The 22,730-nt window shown below is 35.9% G+C and overlaps 1 protein-coding gene across 1 annotated transcript in view; it reads left to right on the top strand.

The window, feature by feature from the left end:
* SLC26A7 (solute carrier family 26 member 7) overlaps positions 1–22,730 on the top strand; it is a 65,488-nt gene that overhangs the window by 24,528 nt on the left and 18,230 nt on the right. The window contains exons 5-10 of the mRNA XM_056484300.1: positions 7,212–7,364; positions 8,419–8,501; positions 9,590–9,737; positions 11,674–11,787; positions 15,018–15,095; positions 16,560–16,655. Of these exons, the coding sequence (XP_056340275.1) occupies positions 7,212–7,364; positions 8,419–8,501; positions 9,590–9,737; positions 11,674–11,787; positions 15,018–15,095; positions 16,560–16,655 (672 nt within the window). The remainder of the gene's footprint in view (positions 1–7,211; positions 7,365–8,418; positions 8,502–9,589; positions 9,738–11,673; positions 11,788–15,017; positions 15,096–16,559; positions 16,656–22,730) is intronic.

Raw genomic sequence — 22,730 nt, 5'->3', positions numbered from 1 at the left:
GTAGAAGGAATAAAAATATAAATTTAAGCATATTTTCTTCATATGCTGCTGAATGAATCTGACCATCATTGTGGTAAAAGGAAAATGACCCATGATTTGTGCATTGACTATGCAAAAATTACTCTAGATATGTTATTTATTATTTTATGACATGCTACTACTTTGTAATAAACACAGCAAGTGGACAGCTTTAAGGTAATTTTTATAAAAAGCATTTCATGCAGTTTTGTTGCAAATGAGTGGTTAGGCTTCTTAAAGCATCACCATCAGAAGTATTGGCAAAAAACAGGTATGAGCTTAATATGAACTTAGGAAATTGTGACTTTAACAGAGTTCAGTGGCAAGGTTCACTCACTCCAAGGATGAAGCATTCATAGGAAAATTGTAGTATCAATTTGGAATGGATTACATGGAGACTGAGGATGAAAAGGGATTAGGGTGCAAAGGATATGGATACAAAAAATAAGGTGTGCAAAATGGTTTAACAGAATTTAATCATTAAGTAATTTAACATTTATGAAGTTATTAAATGGGATTTTTTAATAAGCATAGCAGTTATTCAATTACAGTTTCATGATAGCAACATTCACACATAATAATTTCACATGCACACAGGCACAGATGTATACATGTCTGTCTGTGAGTGTAAAGGTGCTTATCAAAAACTCCCCTTGGCATCAGGGATGTACTCATGGCAGATGCCTGAGTGTTTCTCAGCAGGCAGGGGCTGCACCCCGAGGAGTTTGTGTGTGTGTGCATCAGCCCAGGCTTCACCCTAAGTGATGGCCTTTTGAGAATCACACACTTAAGGGCTCATGAGCTCTGAGAGGTGTCCCACACCCCAGAGGGAGGTGCTGGCACTGCCCACTGTGGCCCCAAGGGCTCAGAAAGCCTCACTTAGGACTCTTGTGTAAGGGACACAAGCAGATTTGCTTCAATCATCAGTTGGTTTCCACCCTGGCCATAACCCAGGTTGGCAGCTACAGGAGTTTCCAAAACATTTGGAAACTGTTTCCAAAACTTCGGTGACAATGGTGCTGTTCTAGTCGGGCTCCAGCTCAGGCAGGGAATGTCCCAGGGCTGCCAGGGATGACTGATCACCCTTTGTTCCCCACCTTGGCCCACAGTGGGTATTGCTGCTACTGTGTTTTCCCACCTGTATCATGTGAAAGCACCTGGTACAGTCACAGCCCTTGGAAAGGACATATTTTTGACTGAAATCTTAAAGAGCAAAGCTGTATAATCTTATTACACAAAAGTCACAAGCATATTCTTGATGGTTACTTATTGCAGCAAGCCTGAGTTTCAGTGCTGTGAGCATAATCTCTTGGCATTATGAGTGTTACAACAGTACCTGTCAAAATGATATTTTGCTCATAATAAAACTGTATCTACTTGCTGAGGTGATATTCACATTGCACTGATACTGAGACTTCATCTAGTCAGTCACTAAATTAGGAAAAAATTTTTAAAAGCACTGACTATGTTTTTGTGCCCCTACTATGTGCTTTATTTTTTCCTTTCATTTGGAAAATTTGTTGATGTGAAATCTTGATTAGAAGATGTTGCTTTTTAGAATGTTTTTTTTCATAGTATTTTATAAATTTGATAGCTTTTCTAATGGATAATTAACTGGTTAAGTTTTTTAAAGGACCAATTTATTAATGAAAATTAGGAGCATGTTGTAAACACAAATAATTTATCCATTTATCTTGTAGATCCCTAAAAGTGTCACAGCTATTTTTATGAGTGGTCAGTTGGCTTTTTAGAGTATTAAAAATTGTTCCTAATTTTTTTCATTATTTAAAAACCTTTTCATAAATGGTTCTTAATATAAAATGTGAATGGCCTCTTTTTCACGGTGTTTCCATGGAAACTATACTTACATATAGGAATATTGTCATCTTGTAGAGATGACTGGTGCTAAGTACTGCAGCCAAGGCATAATCAAAATATACATTATGAGCCATAATAAAGAACAGCAGTGATATGAAGAAGTATTTCCACCTTGGTGTGCTGATGATATCATAAATGAGTCATTCAAATGCTCTGAAAGAAATCTATTCCCTTATCCCTTGTATTTTTAATGCATTTGAAACAAGTTCTTTGCCTTTTTCTTCCCTTTTGAAATCAAACCCCTTTGAACATATTCCAGAGAAAAATTTTCCTGATTTTTTTTAAGGTTCTGAATTGCTCTGTAAATTGTGTGAAAATAAATGACAAAAAAAATCTACTCTGTGCAACTTGAAAGAATAATAAAAAAGGGGAAATTTTTTTATATAAGTATTTTAAAATATTTCTGGTGTATGTTCAGACTTATGAATTACCTTAAGAATCTCCAGTATCTCAGTCAAAAGCACCAGAGCTAGACTTTAACAATAATTTTCTTCTGTGGTTGTAGTTTTATGTGAAAATTATATTAATTAGATACAAGGTAATTTGCACATGTATCTAGAGAGACATGTAGACATGCCAAAGAAATGCAACTTTGGCATGTCTCTCTGGACATGTTCTTTACTTCAAATTCTCAAAATCCAAAGACTGGTACTTTTGGTTACATTTTCTTTTCTTTGTCCACTCCAAAACACCTCCCACTCACAAAACCAATTGCTTTGCCTCAGGCAGCCTTTGGGTTGGCAAAGCAAGAATAAGAATGTTTAATAAAGTGTGATAGGAGAGTTGCAAGTATAGCAAGCCAGTGAAATGAATTCTTTATAGCATGTGAGATCATGGTTAAATACATAGAAAGGAACTTTGCATATGGAGAACAAATCTAGTACACTGGCCTTGAGCCTATGGGGTTTTTTTGTGTTTACACATAGGTTATGTAACTTATTAAATTTTGTTTTCCCTGTACATAGTTTGTCACTTATCAGTTGAGCTGCACAATGCAGCATCAGCTGGTATTTTGTAAATGGAAAAGTGAAGGTGAAGAAGAAAAGCAGTGAGGGAATAATGCATGTGAGATCTAACTTGGCAAGGGAAAACAAGATTTTCAAGTTTTACTCAGCATCTGAAAAAGGAAGAACATACTTGTATTTGCCCCTTATTTGTGTATAGATATATTTCTCTTTCCACATGCTTCTGAGAAAATACAACACTGCAAAATGAACCTCTATGAAAGAAACTTGCCTTGCAAAATGGGGTCTTTTGTGGCTGTGTTGCAAGTCTGTTACAAAATCCTTGTGTGGTTTTGCTGCAATTCTGAAAAAAACCCCAAACCTTCATGTTCTGCTATCAGTTCTTTCTTTTCACTCCTTTTTTTCCAGTTACCTATACAGCTTACAGTATTTCTCTGTACATTTTCCCTCCAGTGTGACACATTTTACAAACATCAGAATGAAATATTTTTGAAAATGAAATTAAGTTGTCCATTCTTAAAATGTATTGTGTTAAATAACATGTTCCTTTAATTCCTTTGTTTTCTTCAGCCTCTATACACATTTTAGAGCTAATTTTTTGGGGTTTCATGTAGACATTAAGAAAAAAAGAACTCAGAGCATTTTATTAATACATCGAAATACACACCCTTTCTAGAATATAAACCATTACAATGTTCAATATCACCTCAAAACTGATGATTTCCCATGAGAAAACACACATTCACTGTCTGTATATATATTTGTGCAAAGCTCAAATATTACTTGTTTCACTTAGGTCCAAATTTGCATTGATTACCAAAAAGTCCAGGTTGCTCATAATATTGTCACATAGGTTCTATTAAGAATCTTTACAGAAAACTAGCAATGAAACTAAAACCACAAGAGGCAAACAGCTCAATTTATATATTAATGCTGATTTTAAAAATATTTTGAATTATATAATGACAAAGATTGCTTTGTACACTGCAGTATCAAGCTAAATTCTGCTGCCTCATTTCCAAATAATATCTGTAAGTGCATCATCTAAACATGTGAAATGCTGAACTTTACATTTTAGATTAAAACAATTGTAAATACTTCTTTTGAATCAGATGCCAATGCTATTGCAAGCTTGACCTTTATGTATTTAGATTTAGGATTTATGGTTTGACCTTGATGAGTACAGAAACTGACTGGACAGGATACCATGTAAAATGTACAGTTTAAAGAGATGTCTATGCTGTATGTTAATCACATTCCTGTTAAGAGCCACATGCCTGTTCTTTCTTGTGAAAGGGTCTCCTTGTTTCACTGGTCAGACCATGAATTGAGTGTTTTTACATTTTCAGAAAATGATTACCCAGGAACCAACTAGTCAGTGGAAGCTCTTTAGTCTAATGCAGTAATTAATTTAATATTAACATATTACTGCCAGAATTGCTTTAGTGAACTACAGACACTTTGGGAATAGGGTTGTTTGGGCTACTGATATTGAATGAGCTACAAAATGTTGGTAATCCCAATATTTTTCATTTATTGGCTGATGTATACTACATACAGAAAGGTACAACTTCAAAGAAACACCAAAAGATGTACTAGGCAGTTCATACAAAGATTTTCTTGCAAAGTCTGAAAAACCTATGGCAAAGGTTTACAAGATTTAGCTATGTATTTTTAAAATTAAATAAAAATGTCTTTATTACTCAGTTTGAAAGACAAAAATTGTTGAAGCTTGTGTATATTTCTTCACTTAAGTTTTACTTATTCACTCAGTCCTTTGTCTCACTTTGTCTAGGAAAGTTAGATTTGATGCCCTGAACAGAGATAGCTAACACTGACACTTTAATAGCCAGAATTCATTTCAGAACAAATCCCATCTCTCTGACTTCAGCAAGTAGGAATCAACCCATTTTTTCCCTTTTCTTGCCACTTCACCTTAGATCTAGCTCAGTCTTTGGTGAGTTTGTGGGCACAGCTCTCCAGATTGCCTCCTTTTGTCTTAATTAGTCACAGCTTCTGTTTGGGCACTGAGCCAAGTCCTGTGCCCTCTTGAAATTGCATTCTTGGAAAATTATGGGTACAGATCTAGTCCCAAGTCACTTAAGATACAGTCCACATATTTTCTGATTACAGTGGGCCAATATGTGGTTAAAGACTGTGGTTTAATTGCCATTTCTTCAGATTTCAGACATACATATCTAGATCATATTACCTAACAAGTTGATTTTAAAATATTTTCTGGGTTTCTGAGAAATGTTTGTGCTGGGTTATATTGTGCATCCTTAATCAAAACTCCAAGGGCTAAATTTCCTCTTTATGAGGAGTTTTACTTTTCTGAACTATGTTTAGGTTGGGTTTTTTTCTCTTTCTAGATTATAAAAGTATTCTCAGAGAGAAAAAAAATCAAGAAGTTATTTTGATTTACTCATTCTTCAATATGAGCATCCCCCTTCAATGAGTGACAGAATCAGAACAGTAGAAATAAATTTTAGCCTCACATTGATTACCTTTCTGCTGGAACAGAGTTCTTTCCTAAGATAATTTTTCTAGTACATTTACCTGAACAATATGAATATAACCTCCAAATATAAATTAATATAAAATTAATATAAATTAATATAAATTTAACCTCCAAACTGTCAAAACTTGTTAGCATTATATCTGTACTTGAGAATAAGTTCTCTGGAGCAGAAAATTATTATTCTTTATTTTGATAAAACTACAAGTCTCACTTTTGATTTATTTTAGTGGTCTTAGTCACTGCCAGAGAAAACACTTCTTTTTTTTAATGTTACTATTATTATTTCAAGCTTCACTTGCTTGATTTTATTATCCTTTATGCTGGATTTTAAAAAAAAAGTTACTTGTGATGATCCTAATCTTAACTTCTGTTCTCTCCATGGTTTATATTTCAGGGTCCACAATAGAATTTAAATGCAGAAAACTCAAGGGACTAAGCCTATCTTATTTTTTTTTCCCTTACAGCTTTAGTAAGGATGTGTATTGTATCCATTTTTATGTCTGGCTTTTCTTTCAGGCAACAGACTTGCTTTTCTTCATGAGGCCTGAAAATAAGTTGTGATAAGATCTCCTGATTTCTTTATTTACCAGGATAGATGTTCTCTCTAACTTTATTCACCCTTCTAACTGTTTCAGTACACTTTTTTTTTTTTTCATTACTTTCTGTTAATCTAGTACCATACTGATTTATGCCTTATTTGCTGAACAAATTCAGCGTAGAGCAAAAATTACAGGTCACTGTGTCATCTGTGCAAAGGCAACTGAATTCTTCTGAGTCTGTTACTTATAACCTTGTATTTATCATCAAAGACCCCTGTTGCTCCTCACTGTTGGTCATCTATTCCTGCTCCTCATAATTCCTCACCATATTTCCTTTGTTCATCACAGACTGAACTACATTTTTCTAACCTGTTTTCCAGGTTATTGCAGCACATACTAACTGCTGAAAAGCTGAAGTATTCCCATTCACAGCTCCATAGCTCTTGCCTGGTGTCCTCTTTCCCTCTCAACCCTGCAGTCAGCAGAAAAGGAAACAAACAGGGCTAAGCAGATAACTTAAGTTATTTAAATAACCAGCAACATATGTATGCAAGCTTGGCAACTCTTTAGTGTGTGCAGCAGCTGGACCTGGGCAGACCATGCTGCATGGAGCACTGGGTCAGGGGCAAGAGCAGCCAACGGGGAGACTGGGGATGCCCTCCTGAAATTACTCTGGAAAAACTTTACTCTGGGAAAATGACCCACAGATTGCAGAGGATGCCCTGAAGAGGATGCTCATCTTGGAATATTCTTGTTGTAACTCTTCCCATCCAGCCTCTACTGCATTTTTCTTTCCTGTTTCTTTTTCCTCTCCTTCTCTTTCCCCCTCTTTTCTGTATTTTAATTTTTTTTTTCCTCAGAAATAACTTTTACTACTAGTGTTGGTGGACTTTATATGCTGTGGCACTACAAATAAACCTTTGTGCAAGAAACTTTTCTCAGCATTTTTATGCAACACTCATTTATCACACTGAGCTTAATGAGACTGAATAAGAAAAGGAAACATATCACATTAATTGGAATTTTTTAGCCTGCTTCTACCAATAGAAATTTGTAAATTAATATATAAAAATAGTCACTGCAAATTTTTGTGAGTTTTCAAAACTCCATAGGATTGGTGATTTTCTTCCTTGTAAAATCTAAAATACAGGACAAAAACTTGTCCAATGACTCAGCTCCTGCAGTATTGATTCAGCTCTCATTATTTGTCTGAAGTTGTGAGAAGGTGCCATGGCATGTGACCCAGAATATACTTTTTGATCTGTGATTGTTATTTGCTGTTCACTGTAGATTTATGCCTATGTGTTTGAGAATATCAGGACAGTTCAGTTGGAGGCATTACTTCTCTCCTTGCTGAGCATTGTGGTACTTGTTCTAGTAAAAGAACTGAATGAGAAATTTCACAGAAACATTAAAGTTGTCCTTCCCATCGATCTACTTTTGGTAAGTACAAAATTGTGTATCAGGCTTTTTCTTACAAAGCTTTCAGTGGCTCAATCTGCTGAAGTTTACTGTCCTGTCTATAGTTACCCACACCCACACCTGCCACTTATTAAACAGACAGCTTCATGGCTGTAAGTTAATTGTAAGAACAGGAAATAGTTTGGCTTGATAATTAAGAAAGAAATTACATAAGCTCCCAATTTGTATAATATTTTTCATATGTTTGCTACTTTTTACATAATCACAAGGACACAAAGCCTAGTCAAAGTCTAAGAAGTTTGGAAAAGAAAATAAAAAAGTAACTGGCACATTGTAACTCCAGGCAACTCTTGTGCTGGGTAGTTGTGCCTTAGATGTTTCTTGTTATTTATCTATGACGAAGTTAAATAGTTATGCTATTGCTTTCTGTCATTTTACTAACAGTTTTCCTTTAACATAGTATAGACTAAGTTGAAATTAGCAATTGCATTACAAACCCTGCCTTAAGGATTAAGCTGTAGTCAAATGATCAGCAGCAGATCAGCATCAGAAAGTTTCTGTTTTTCTCTGGACCTCTAAAAGAAAATAAGAAGTAAGAAGGACAGCTGGTTTTCAGGGTATATTATTGAATTGCTCTTCTGTTACTGGAAAGAAAATATTTACAAGGGCAAAATGCTGGGAAAAGGAGGTAGTGTGGTCCTGGTCCAGTATTTTAAAAATACTGGATAAAATGTACCAGCAAACTAAGGATTGTAGACTGGAAGTCTGTTCTATTGGGATTTGTGTGTTCATCTCATTTGAAATACCTGAAAAGAGTTTGAACCTAAAGTACAAACTGCACTTTAGTCTCACTTTATTATGGCATTATTGTGTCCAAATCTTAGTTTCTTTTGACTCTTTTCCACATCTGAAAAAAAAAATATCATAACTTTCCTGATGACTGATGATTTACTGTATGGATCTAAGGATAAATGCATGAAAAGTGCCACGTGCTTATGTGCTTAGGTATGGCAATAATAGGGACCATGTCAGAAACAACAGAAATAATAACATCTTTTTCTCTTTGAATCAATAGATAATTGCTACATCCATTGCTTGCTACTGTGCTGATATGGAATATGTCTACAGGATAGAAGTTGTGGGAAATATTCCTAAAGGGTAATGTGGGTTTTATTAACTTGTGGCTTTTAAATATTTTTATTTCTGAGAACAGTCTCTGAAAAGGTCAAAGCAGTTCCTGAAATACAAAATGGAAAAAATCTATTTTGTTTGTTTCCTGTCTCCTCAGATACTCTCTCACAATTCAATCCCATGTTAACAAGTTATATGTGCATAGATATCATCACAGAAATGCATTCTTGTACATTTTCATAGCTAGTTCTTGCTTTGTGGAATAAAAAGTAGGTACTAAGTACTTGATGATGTATGACAGGAGGGCAGGACACTCTGTACAAGATTATTGCAACCTGGTTTTTTGAGAGTTGCCTTGGGTTATTGTAGCAGAAGGGATTTCCAGTGAGATAAGATTTGTAGATTGCTACACTTCATTCCTCTCCACCCACACAGTAATTTTAGAAAATGTGATTTCTTAGAAAATGTGAAAGATTTAATTATGCTTAATCTAGAAAAGAACATTTTTACTATAGTTAATGATACACTTTCCTCCATGACCTTGAAAAGAAGGCAAAAAAAAAAAAAAATCTATATAATTAGCTAGAAAGAGAAATTAGATTAGTTGTCAGACAAAATGTTCAAACTCTACAGGTTGGTATGGAAGAGCGCAGCTGTTGTGTAATTTCCTGCTTGGATATAGCAGGGTTTCCCTAAATTCCACAAAGTACAAGTCCAAGACAGCATGAACACGTGTGGCAGCTTGCACTGAAAGAAATAAAATAAGGGACATTTTGAGAAAGAATATGGTTTTTAAGTATTTAGAGCATGCTATGAATCTGAGACCAAAACAGAGCTAAGTGTTAATTCATCAACATTTCTTTATAATTTCTCAAATTGAAGTTTTCAAGTTGCATACTCGATCTGAAACTCTTTCATCTTCTACAAATTCTCTTCTGCTGTTCCCAGCAGACTGAAATAGTATTAATTTAAAATATTGAAATGAAGTCACCTTACAAGTAATACAAAAATTAGCTGTTCCTGCAGAGATTGTTTCTCTGGTATTCACATAAATTGTAGGTATGTAGTGATTATATATCAAGTTTTGCAAAAATGACTGTCTTTATTTTTTATAGGTTGCCATCACCAAAAGCACCACCCATGAATGTCCTGCCTGAAGTAGTCACTGAAGCTTTTGGAGTGGCACTGGTTGGTTATGTTGCCTCACTAGCCCTTGCTCAAGGCTCTGCTAAAAAGTTTAAATACAATGTGGATGACAACCAGGTAAAGCTCTCTCTCCTTAGTGTCACTGAGCCTTGAAATCACCTCACCATTTGGGGAAAGTATTGCAGAGGAATGCCCAGGAGGAAAAGTTATGTTCCATGTAGCATCTTGACACCTTCTAGTGTTTACAGTAACTCACAAATTTTGTCCAAATTATCTCTGCAGAATGCCTTCATTGATTGAACTGCTCCTTTTGGGGAAGTTCATCCTTCAGGATAATCTTGTAATGCTACATTCAGTGCAGCATTTGGGTATTATGCTTTAAGATGAGATAGCTTCTCCTTTGGCAGCTGAGCTCTTATAGACAAGCTATGATGTTAAATCAGCCACCAATTAATGAAACAAAGCACTTCTAAAACAAAAGAAAGTACTTATAGCCCCAGGACTTATCTCATGTTATACTAAGAAATTACTCATACTTATGCAAAGTAGAAGTCTTATCTGAAATAATGGTTTATTTGTGTCTAAGAAGCTGGATGAGTTCAGAGAGTGCTGCCAAATTTACAGCCATAGGAGCTTTCTGTTCCGAGTTTCACTTTGCAGGAGACATGCTTAAATAACAGTGGGCCATCTCTACACTACCACATTGCTTGTCATGGTGGGGGGGTAACTCCAAGCCAGCTGGAAATCCATGGAGATGCTAATTTAAGCACTGTGGTAAGAAAGGCTCAATTTCAGATAACTGGCACTAGTACTGTGGGCTGTAAATGTTGCCTCCACCTTTATGTTATGTGGCTTGGGATAAATGACACAGGTTTGAATGAAGAACAGTTGTTTTGCAGCTGGAGGTCTTTTTGAACACCCTATCTAGACAGGTTGGTCTTGCTACACCAGGTCCTGTCCTTCACAACCCTTATGTCATTGGAAAACACAGTGGGGACAGTCTTGTCTGTTCAGGTCTCTAAAATGTTTATCAGTTGGATTACACTGGGCCATGAATTTCTATTGATGCTTCAGAGCCATGTTTCTGTGGAGCAGAGGGAGAATGCTTTGAGCTCAGTGCAGGCCAGACTCCAGGGTGACATGCTGCTTTGTCTCAAGGCACTCCATGGAACACAGCAACCTGTGTGTCTTTCTGCACCTTTGGAAGTCTTATAGCTTACCCAGCTTCATTACTGAAGTCTTGGAAACTCTGTGTATGTCTGCATTAAATAAGGGAGCAAAAGAGCAAAGTCTCTGTGGGAGGAGAGCAGTGAGGTGGTGTGGCTGTACTGCCTTCAGGGGCCAGGCACAGTGCTTGGCATGGCGGTGTGTGAGGCTGTAAGGGGTAAATTTTAAGGGGGTGCTGTTCTGTGCTGTGAAGACAAACTTGTGTGCTGGTTTACTGGCTGGATACAGCACCATTTTCCTACATCTACCATTTTCCTCCTTCTTAGGCTGCACATACAAGGTGGCTTCTCCACTTCTACAAATCTTTGTTCAGACATGTCTGCATTTTGACTGTGAACAAGCACCAAATACATTTGTGATGAAAGGCAGCATGAATATAGTATGGCTACCACACTTCACCTTCACTAAAACATGCTCTAAAGGAAGAGAAATCAGTGGCTGTCTTTTTCCACTGAGCCATTAACCAGAAATGATTGGACAGTTTCCAGACACCAGGACTTGGGGCTCTGGCCAGTTAAAAGCAGACATGGGGATGTAAATATCTTTGTTGAACAATTTACAATAGCATTTATTCTGTGAACAGAATGTCCATCCTACTTTTGATGAATCTGGTTCAACAGCTCTATCATTCAAACTAGTTCTGAGTGGTGAGAAGATCTATACTGTTGGGAAACCCTCTGTCATGTACCTGGGGGATTTTTTCCCCTCAAAAATGTGTCCATCCTTTATCATTGCTAATATTTACATAGGGGACTCCTTTGTTGGCAAGACACATTGAAATGACAGAACAATAGGAAAAAACATCTTCTATTTGACAACTTTGCAGGAATTTTTGGCTCATGGCCTCAGCAACGTGATTCCATCATTTTTCTTTTGCATCCCAAGTGCTGCAGCCATGGGAAGGACGGCACTGTTATACAGCACAGGTGCCAAAACACAGGTAAGGGCTTAGAGTGAAGTATGTCAGAGATTTAAAGCTGTGGTACTGCTCACTGCAATTTGTACTAATTTATCCGTTGGATTTCCCTTGTCTCCCTTTTCTTCTATCCTGGGAATGACTCTGCCCTGTAATTTTTAACAATCTGCATGAAATTACATCTGATCAGTGATGACTTCCTAGGAAAGATAATGGTTCCATTTATGATTTTTTTTTTTTTTTTACCTCTTTCATTCAATATGAAGTGTAAAGTCTGTGGCAGCACAGAAGTTAGGAGCTGTGTTTTCAGACTGCAGGAAACTACATAAAAGCCCTTTCAGCTTATGTGAATTGTCAGCATTGTAACGAAAGTGCCCTCTAATGGTGTTTAATGGATTTAATGGTACAGTCTAAACTGAAGTTTTAGGGGAAAAAAAAAAATCACATTTCATTTTTCTGATTTAATTTATCTTCTATCTGATTTCCAAAATAAAATGAAAGTAATCTTTAGAGCTGTGTGTTAAACCACAATCTCCCAGCTCCTGCCTTGTGACATGGTGTACTTGTCCTATCCCTCAGGGTACACTGAGCCCACAGAGATGACATTTAGATTTTTGAGGACGTTTGTTGCTATTTCCTACTGCAGGAAACTAGACCCACAAGCTGTTATTACAGCAGCTCAGGAAAGAAGGGACTGTAATTGCTGAGAATGACAACTGTGACCCTGTAGCCTGTCATCTGTCCAAATTGTGCTTGTTGTCAAGAGAGGTGGCAAACACCTGGGGCATCCCCCAGTATTGCCTCTTCCTCTCAAACTCAAGTGCCCTTCAGTAGCACCCTGCCATGTCATTGTCACATCCTTTGGAGTTCTTTGCTCTTCTCCCAGGTAACAAGTGACAGGATAACAGGAAACACTAACAAGCTGATCCAGGGAAGGTTAAGATCAGATATCAGGATTTTTTTTTTTATTTTTTTTTCACAGTAAGGGTTGTAAAGCATTTGAACAGACTGCCCAGAGTAATGGCAGAGCCACCATCCCGGGAAGTTTTCAAAAATTGTGTGAATATGGCACTTGAGGACATGGTTTGGTGGTGCTGGGCTGACAGTTGGATTTGATGACCATAAAGCTTTCTTCTAACCTTAACAGTCCTATAATTCAATGATTCTATTTTCATTTTATAGCTGTTTCTCTTGCCTGTGTACGGGAAATTAGCTGCAAGGAAAAGGTTCATGAGGTACAAGACTAAATACAATCCATAGGTAGTGTTTCTCCTCAACCATGCCTTGCAATTATTTCTCATGCAGATGCCACAAGGTTAAGGAATTATACAGGGCTTTCCTTCAATACTCTACATGTTAAATACTTGCTAATTAGCCTGCAGAGTATTCTGAACTCAATCATAAGGAATAATCTAACAAAGAATAATCTTGAAAAGTATTTATATGCAAATATTTTAGCTACCATTTAACTATTAGTTATTTCATATATTTTAGTTGTATTTGATGTCATACAATGTGCTGTCATCCTCACAGACATTCTTTTCTGTAATCTATTAACAATTTACAGTTGTACTGGCTGTTACACTGAAGATTTGAGGAAACCTGCACACCTATAACCTGAAGGCATATGGGGTATTTGAGCATGTTGGTTCTGGTATATATAGGGAAAGACCCTCATAAAAGGTTATTCAATACATGAAATGGAAAAAGAAACCACTATAATTTGAAATCTGCTTGGTTTATCATTGGTTTCACAGTATAGCAGTGCCTGTGTCTAAAATTTAAGAGTAGGGCTATGAGTTAGCACTATGAGAGTATTTTAATATCCATAACAATCTCTCCCCTGCCTTCCTGGAAAGCAACACATCAGCTTAGTGCTCTCCTTTGTGTCTGTCCAGGCAGAATGAGGAGATGAGAAGATAATCACTTATAAATATTGGTCAGGTCATAGGCACAAAGAAGCCTCTCTTTAACACAGAGGGAAGTCAGTTTGGCATAGGGCATGAAAGAAATCCAAAGAGCCTTTCAGGGGCACAGAGCAGCCTTTTTCCCCTTAATTGGCTATACCTGGATTGCAGTTTTGTCACTTGCTCCTCAGTGATATATTTTCTATGGAGAAAACAGAAGTGAGGAACTCTATCATGGACTAAAAGTGTCCTTCAAATAGAATCAACACTTTTTTATTTTTCTTCATGAAGGCAGAAAGAGGGAAAAGTTCCTTGTGACTTTACCAGCAGATTTTCTGTCCCTTTTTATGTAAACACTCTGTCTATCCTTCTTGAGGGTATTTTTAAATACACCATGACTTTAATTTTCTAGTGTTTTAACAACTTGTCTGGTTTTGTTTTTAACAACTTGTCTCTTAAAATGAAACCTAATTATTTTAGTAAAGAAACATATTATCAATATAAAAATAAAGTGAGCATCTGTCTACTTATCATCAAAAACCTTCTGTGAATCTGAACTGTGTATTTATAAGAGCAGAAGTAGTCAGTGAGCACTCAGAGCACAATAGGACAATAAAATTTTACTGTAGTTTTCCATCAGATTAATACAATAAATACTGGGAAGAAATATATAATTATTAGACCATTTATTTTTCTGCATTTATATTACGTTATATTTTATTATAAATTAATTAATTAATTAATTATTATATACTTTATATTGCTTGCATTACTCTTTACTATATTTTTAAATGGTACCTGCATTTTCTTAAATAAATACTGATATTAACATGAAATTGTTAGTGGTTTCTGGTTTAACAGTAGTTTTCTTTTAGTGTAAATCCCAACAAAAGAAGTTAGAAGACTTCTCTTGTGGAAAAAATGATAGAATACATAATTCTTGCTTAGTGTTATGACAGGTCTGTTATTTAGTACAACATGGCTATAAATAAGTTGCAGAATGACAGTGGGTGCTGAGAACTTCTGGGATGAGATATTGCACACACATGTTCCATTTAAGACCCAAGTGTGTAAGTGATGCTCTGATGTGTGTCAGTGTGCTGGCAGCAGGGTCAAGCACAGATGTTGAGATCTCTCACTATGTTATCACTGTAGTTAAAAGTAATAATCAGAGATTAAAATTGAAATTATATCCATATGATCCACAGATACATTAATAGCTAACACCTTCAACATCTAATTTTTGACTTTGTCTAAAGTATTTTATAGTTTATCCTTTTCACAATTTATTTTGTTGTTTCTTTGTTGTTAGACTGAATGATCTGCAATTCCTATTTATTGTTTCAGGTGGCTTGCCTTATCTCTTGTGTAGTAATTCTAGTGGTGATCTACACAATTGGACCTCTGTTGTACTGGCTTCCTATGGTATGGTACTTATCCTTTGTAAAGATTAAGATGTCAAACATTTTCTAATGACAATTTCTTTCAGGGAAAGACAGTGCAATCTCTAAAACAGCTCTATTTAATTTCAGTGGCTGAAAAAACAGCACGGGCATGAAAAATTTTGAAATCATAAAATAGAGAGTTGACAGCATATGACATAGATTTTAGTAATATATAGCTACATATACAGGGTATCATGTAAGCATACAGAAGTGAATTTCTCTTCTACTTACTTTTTGCATGCAGCTTATGGAAAATATACACCCAGGTTGCTGTGGATTTGTAAATTGATATAGTGTGGTAGAAATTAATGAAGATTAATGATATTTCTTCAGATATGCATATGATATATAACTTTGCTTTTCAAATAAATTTGAAACAAATTATTTTAGATAGTGATATAAGCTTAATTACAGAAAGATTATCAAGTAAACTTATATCTCTGTCATAGAATGCATCTATGCTAAGACTCCTCAAAGCAGTGTGGCATCTTTTCACATAAGCTGTATCTAGCTTTTGGTATTACAAATTAATAGCTAATTTTAACTAGAGGCATGTCAAAGCTGCTAAATACAGCTCCAAAATTATCCACAATTCTGTCATGTATGTGCATGAAGTTTTAACTCAACTATGTTTTAAAATTGCTTTGTGCTATTGTTTACATGGTGTCATGAAAGTTCTCACTTTTCAAACACAGATCCTTTTATAGTATACATGCAAAGTAAGGACACTTGAAGAAGGGTGCACAATATGTCCTGGTTTTTATGCTATACTTCTTCCCTACTTTAATTTGTTTTTATATGGATTATGGGTAAATTTTGACCAGTTTCCTATAGGCTTTCCCCCCCATATTTTAAAAAAACTTTTTGGTTTTTGCTTTCTTGGTAATTTATTTCTCTTCTAATATGTTTTTCAGCCTGTCTATGCACTGTAAGTCTACCGGTTTGTACTCCATTCTTTTTGGCTCTAGATGATTTCTTCATCCATCTCCTCCTCCTTCCTGAGTCAAAGAACAAAAAAAATAAATGTTTTTGCTTCAAAATTAATGGACTTTTACCCTAGAGGCCTTCTCTAGGGGAAGGGAAAGAGGAAGGGGAGTTATAATTCTTCACTGGATAGAATTTGAGTGATGATTTTCTTTTGAGTCCTTCAGACTGTGGCAGGATGTATTTGGTCTGGTGGTGCATGGAAGAGTCTTTGCTAGTCCTGAGGTTTCTGCCATTTTTCTCACAATTAGGTAGCCTGTAGATTACCTTCACAAAAGAAAAGGGGATAGGGGTTGTTGCTATTAGCATCTGTCACAAGGATACCTGTGCTTATCCCATTTTCTAAACACCTACCAGGTTTTTTTATAATTTAATTATGGTATTGACTGCTAAATTAAAGAAACAGTATTTGTTTTCACTAACAACTCTGCAAATGGCCTTTGTGTTTATGTCTCTGCAGTGTGTGTTAGCAAGCATTATTGTTGTGGGCTTGAAGGGGATGCTAATGCAGTTCCGTGACTTAAAAAAATATTGGAATGTGGATAAAATAGATTGGGTAAGTAAAACTAAATCTAAGGAGGTTTTCCTGACACCATTTGGCAAATATCTGTTAACTACTTTAATAGTTCTGTGGCCCTAAAAGAAATAAATGCAAGATATTATTAGCAGTACTTTTTGTGCAATATCAGTTCAGAATAATAGCACCTGAATTATCAGTTGTATTAAAAAATAGCATTTTAACAAATTATAAAGAATCAAACCTAATGCTAGAGATGTGTATACAGACAGATCAAGCTAATATGAGCAAATATGTGTCTAATATTTATGTCTTTTCTATCTGTTTAACATGCTTCTGCTACTGTAGCATTATTGAAGAGATTTTGGTATCATCATCCTCTGGAAATAGGGAATGACCTCATAGGTCAACTGGAAACAACAGTGATGCAAAAATATATATATTGAGGGATGCTGTAGATAAATTGTATTGACTCTTTGAGATTTTGCAGAGTATCTATGGTTTGAACATAGTGAAAGATTCTGCACTATGAGGAGGAATACATCAGAAAAAGTAGATAGGTGAAAAGAGACATAGTATGAAAATCTAGTTTAATGCAAATTCTAAATATCCTGACAGAATTTGCACAGAATTCCTAGCAAATGGTAAAGATGAATCCAGGTGTAAGAAGACCCCTGGATTTCTCTCCTGTGGGAGATTTTGGGTGTAATGGCCAATTAGTGGAATCAGAATTTCTATGCATTTACATAAATGCATGCATGCTGACATCCTGTATGTTCGAGTTAACAATATTCAGAAAGGTATTTTGGCCACATAGTCCTTTTCTGTGGTGGGAAATACAGGTAATTTGAGTTAATATTGGACTTTTTTTAATCCACCAGTGACTTAGTATTCTACAGCAGTAATGGTCAGGTAATGTTTATTCTAGACAAAATAAAACTTTTTTTTAATAGAGTGTGATTTTAGTATGGGAAACAGAGCTAAGTAAACAATATCAAGTTTGACTGTGAGATTTTTCACACATAGTTGCAGAAAACTAGAGGTTCAGAAAACTTTTTTTTTTTAATTTCTTTTGAATTATCCAAAAGAAAAGCTCTATCTTTCCTTAAATCTTTTCTTCCTCAAACAGTAAAATTCTGAAAATATTTTGTATCTCTTGTTTTGTATTTGATCTTCAGCTTAACCCATATTGCCAGTAACAGAAATGATGGATGATGTGGATCAAGAATTATTTTTGGGACTTAAAACCATTGGTAGTTATGGGATAGAGATATATCTTCTCCTTCAGTTCACTGAGATAATAAGTAGTTACATTTTCCAGCAGCATATTCTGGAATCTGACTAGATTTGACACGTCTTCACAGATAGTCTAACCTGATTGATTTTTGCTTTTCTGGTTTTGGCAGAAAAGGTTGTGTGAGTAGTTAGTTATTACATCTCTGACATCTGTCATCATTTCTAAGAGAGGTCATAGAACGGGGGAGTTTGCTGGGTTCATCTTTTTGACTAAATATTCTTGAGCAATGATTTATCTTCAAGTAGTTTTACCATCAGTCCTTGGCTTGGCAGGATAAATCATCTTGCCTTAAATACCATAGTTTAAAGTAGGGCTGTAAACATTGATCTTGCATTGCTGCCTGCTCTGAGGAGCCCCACCAATTCCAATGATTTGTGTAACTACACTGGTGTTATTTTGGCCTGAAAGGAATCACCCCAGTAATTGACAGAACACTGGAAATGAATCATTCCATCACCCAGGTTATCCAAAGTGTTTTGATGATAGAAACCCTAACAAAACATTTGGAAATAATTAGCAGTTGTCCTTTCTGGAACTGATTCTTTGAAGGGTGTGTGTCATGTAGCATTGAAGTCAGGTTTTTTTTGGTTACAGGTCTAGAAAATGATAGTGCATGGAAATGGAATATTACCGAGTTTGTTACCTTGTTCCTTCACACTTCTTTAAACATCTCATTAAACACAAGTGGGATGAATAATATTTATTTGTTGGTTAGATCTCTATAAACATAATCCTTTTAAATATAGAAGGTAAGATATTGTTCAGGGGTTGGAGTTGAGGAAATTCACTGGTTCCCTCCATTAGGGTATATTCTGTGTTTCTATGAAATCTCTTCTTTCAGCCATGGGTGGCTTTTTCTTTAAGATTTACATCCTGCCTCTCAAATCACATTTGATTGCTTCTCAGCTGCTACTCCACTGTCCTTATTCCAGAGGTCTCTTTCCTGCCATTCATAGCACCCATATGAACTTCAAATGTCTCATGCTTCAGTTAAGGTCTTCTGTCAATCCCTACAACTTGACTGGATGACTTCAGCAATCTCAGATTAATAATTGCCTATTCCACTTTATGTATTGTATTATTAACTGAGAGTGATTTGTCTTGATCTATTTTTCTGCTTTTTCTGAGAACAGTCAGGAAGCTAATCTGGCCTTGTCTGTAAATATATCTCACTTCTCAAGTCCTCAGATGAAAAGATGATTTTCTTGTCCTTTTTGTAAGCCTAATTTCTTATGCAGGCCAACTTGATTAACTTGCTGTTTTCATTCTCCAGCTTGACAGTGCTGGTGATACTAGTGATACTTTCCTAGTATTACTAAAAAGGCCAGTGAAGTTCTTGTGAACTCTTGATTTTTAAGGCCCAGAATCACAGACAAGCTGCCTATTAAGTAGAAAAAACTACTGCCTGGCAATGGACTGCTGAAGAAAAATGTTCTCTTTGCTGTTAACTGTTGGACTTGAAAGTAACCAAAGATGGGGGAAAATATTTCAGAAGGTGATGTTCTAAATGAAAAATTATAACAGAATAAAGATCATTTTCATGAGTTAATAATATAGCAAGGATTTGATAAATTCAGCAATGAAATATTCTGGCATTTAAAGAGAAAAAAATGTTTTAAACTTGCATATATGTCTTGACCAGAAAATGATGACAGCTGAGACAAAGCTAGGTTGCATGTCTAACTTTTAAAGCAGGAAGAATAGCAAGAATTTATGGCAAAAATTATACAGTCCCAACATGGTGTTGTGATGAGAGGCAGTTATAGATGCATGAATTGTAATTCTATTCACATATATTAATATTAAAGACATAAGGAATGCTACTAATTCAGCAATTAAAGTAAATCCAAGAATGAGGATCTCATTTTTGACAAGTATCCTCCCATATCTTGCCATTGTGAATGTCTGAGATGCACATCCAACACCTTGTCAATCTATTTTGTCAAAATATTTAGAGGAGAAGGCCTAGAAAGAGTCTTCTGTGAAATTTGGAGCTCATTAGTGCATTTTCTTGGGGATTTTTAGAACTTCTTCAGATATACTCAGGAGGAAGATGGCCTTTCAAATTTGTTCATCACACACAGGTCCTGATTCACGAGAGGGCTCTGAGAGCTCTCAGGACTCTGCTATATAAACAATTTTCCACAAAGTAGGAAACCATCTCTTTTGTGAGAATAATTTTACATCAATGACTCTATCTTATGGCATCCTAGAGAGATTTTCTATTTTTCCTGCATTAGTGAATATGCCAGTGTGATTTACATTACTTGTGCTGTAGTTGGTCTCAGTGGGGTGGGAAGGAATTTGTAAATGTTTAATCCATTGAAAGCATGATTACCATATAAATTATTTTTAAAGAGAATTATTTCTATCAGTCCCTCTGTTTCCAGGGCTGTTTGCAAACAAATACTATCTCAACTATTGTGTATGGAATAGCTGTGAAAAATTATATCAAAGAACTACCATACCATTTTATTATTATAGGATCATTTAGGTTGGAAAAGACCTTTAAAAACCACCTAGTCCAACTGTTAACCCAACACTGCCAAATCTACCCCTAAACCATGTCCCTTAGTGCATTAGGCAGTTCCTGCTCTATGCCTGTGGTGGACTTCACTTGAATGCCAAGTTTTGATGATGAGTGTGCTGAGGATGGATGCACACATTGGTCATTTGTCTGCAGGAGGATGTGACAGCATGGCCATGCACTGAGTCCTTAGAGCCAAAGCCTCCTCCAGGACTCCAGCACCTTCTGCTGAGACAGTTCCTGAATGAGCAGAACTTTAATGGAATTCTTCTTTTTGGCTATATGCTGGAGGGCCTCAATTTGAGCAACTCATCACACCTCACATCACAGAATACACAGAACTGGTCAGTTAAGTCATGTCCATCTCTTCCTCCATTAAGCAACAGCATAACCAGGTAGGAGTTAGATTAACTGCATCCTAAATTTTCTTCATTCTGATAACCAAATCCATCAATTGTGGTAAGGAACTAGACAGCTGTGTTGCAGATAGTTACATGTGAGGAACCCTACCCTTTCAGGCAACAGCTGATCATCATCCATTGTGTACTGACACAATGAAACAGGCAAATACATAATCTGATTTCAAACTGGTACAGAAATATTTATTATCACCACACCTTAGCACTGCATTGTTTAGCCCTAGGTTCAGAAAGTATTCTGCAACTTATTTATATGATTTTTTCCTGGAAGTGCCAATTTCAGACAGTCCTCAACGGTGGATGATTAGACCCTATGAAATGGAAAGAGGGAAAATTGACAGAGGCAACTGCTATACACAGTCACTGTACCTCTCAGTGCTTCTGATACTTTCTGATATACAGGAGTTGACATAAATCTATTTCTTCTGCTTGTTTCTTTTCTCCACCTTTAGAATTTTTCTTTAAACTAGAACATGTTGTACTTTAAAGGTGGATTTTGTTTAGATTTTTCACATTAATATGTGTCTATAACACACTATTGCTAAGATTTGAAGAGTGATTAGATTCTATCTGTCCTGGAGTATGCAATAACCATATTGAAGTACGCTGCCAAGAAAAACTTTGATATTTTTATGACTTCTTTGTTGAACTTTGAAATAACCCATGAATTAAAAAAAAAAAAAAAAAAAATCTATCAGATCAACACCTTTCTCCAAGTTTGATGCTACCCTAATTAAAGAAGAACTGATTCCAGGCCAATAAAAAGCACTGAAAGAGTGATTGAAATGAGAGTATGATTATTTTGGCTCAGCCTCTACAACAATGATGGTGTCTGATTACAATTAAGATGTAAGATACCAGGCTGCTGGAGAGGCACTTGACTAGCTTTCTCAGTAGTCAGCAGTAGTTAAACATCTTTGGCATTCTTCTGTGCAGACTTTGTATTGCATTTTTATGCTTTCTGTTTTCTTCTGAGACATAAGAATTTTGCAGGTCTGCAACAGTGATTTAGAAGTGATGAGGTTCAGGTCTGCAGCTGAACTGGATTGCACTGGAGTGGATTCAGGTGTTGTCAGGGCTCAGCCTTATTTAGATAGCCTAATTCTTGATCCCACTGATTTTCAGGTTTTTAATAGTTCTGTTAGCCTTTTGGCTAGCAATGGATGTGTCCAGGTGAGTTTCTTTATAAATGTATATTGGATTTATAAATATTAATGTTACTTTCTTTTCCATTAATCAATAGCTGGTGCTCATAAAAGTGGTCTTTGCAAATATATTAAATAACAATTCATATAAGATGTCATGTTAAAATACAACTAGTGATTAAGGACAGTTTCACAGGAAGAACTACCTCCTTACCTAGCAGCCCTCCCGTTGAAGAAACTGAAAAGTCTTTTGCTGTAGTTAGGAATCTTGAAGATGAGGGAGCAAAAGGTTTCTTGACAGTGTCACAGTAACATTCTGTTCTCTGTGAAGCACAAGTTAGTATGGTATGACTTGCATTTTATAATTCATAAAATAACAGTTCTGAAATCTGCTCAAGCAAAATTCCGTGGTTGGGCTGAAAGTATCCTATTGTCTCTGCCTTTTGTGAGTTAAGTGAAAGTATCAGAAAGGATAATCTCAATACTGATTGTGCCATAGTAATGTGATCTGTTACTCTGCAAATATGAACAAGCAGCACTGTAATTCTTGAAATGGGCACCTGTGGGGATCAATATATCCAGAGAAGTGAAAATACTTCCCATTTCTTTTAACACCTTTTATATAGAGATGAGATTGCAGTCTTTGCTTAAAGCTTCCCCAAGGAAAGAAAGATGTGCTTTATTATAACAATTAGGTTCTTACAAGAAATCGAGTAATTTGTACTT

Source organism: Oenanthe melanoleuca, chromosome 2 (genome assembly GCF_029582105.1).
Source record: "Oenanthe melanoleuca isolate GR-GAL-2019-014 chromosome 2, OMel1.0, whole genome shotgun sequence".
Classification (NCBI taxonomy): domain Eukaryota; kingdom Metazoa; phylum Chordata; class Aves; order Passeriformes; family Muscicapidae; genus Oenanthe; species Oenanthe melanoleuca.
This window is presented reverse-complemented; position numbering and strand designations above follow the sequence as displayed.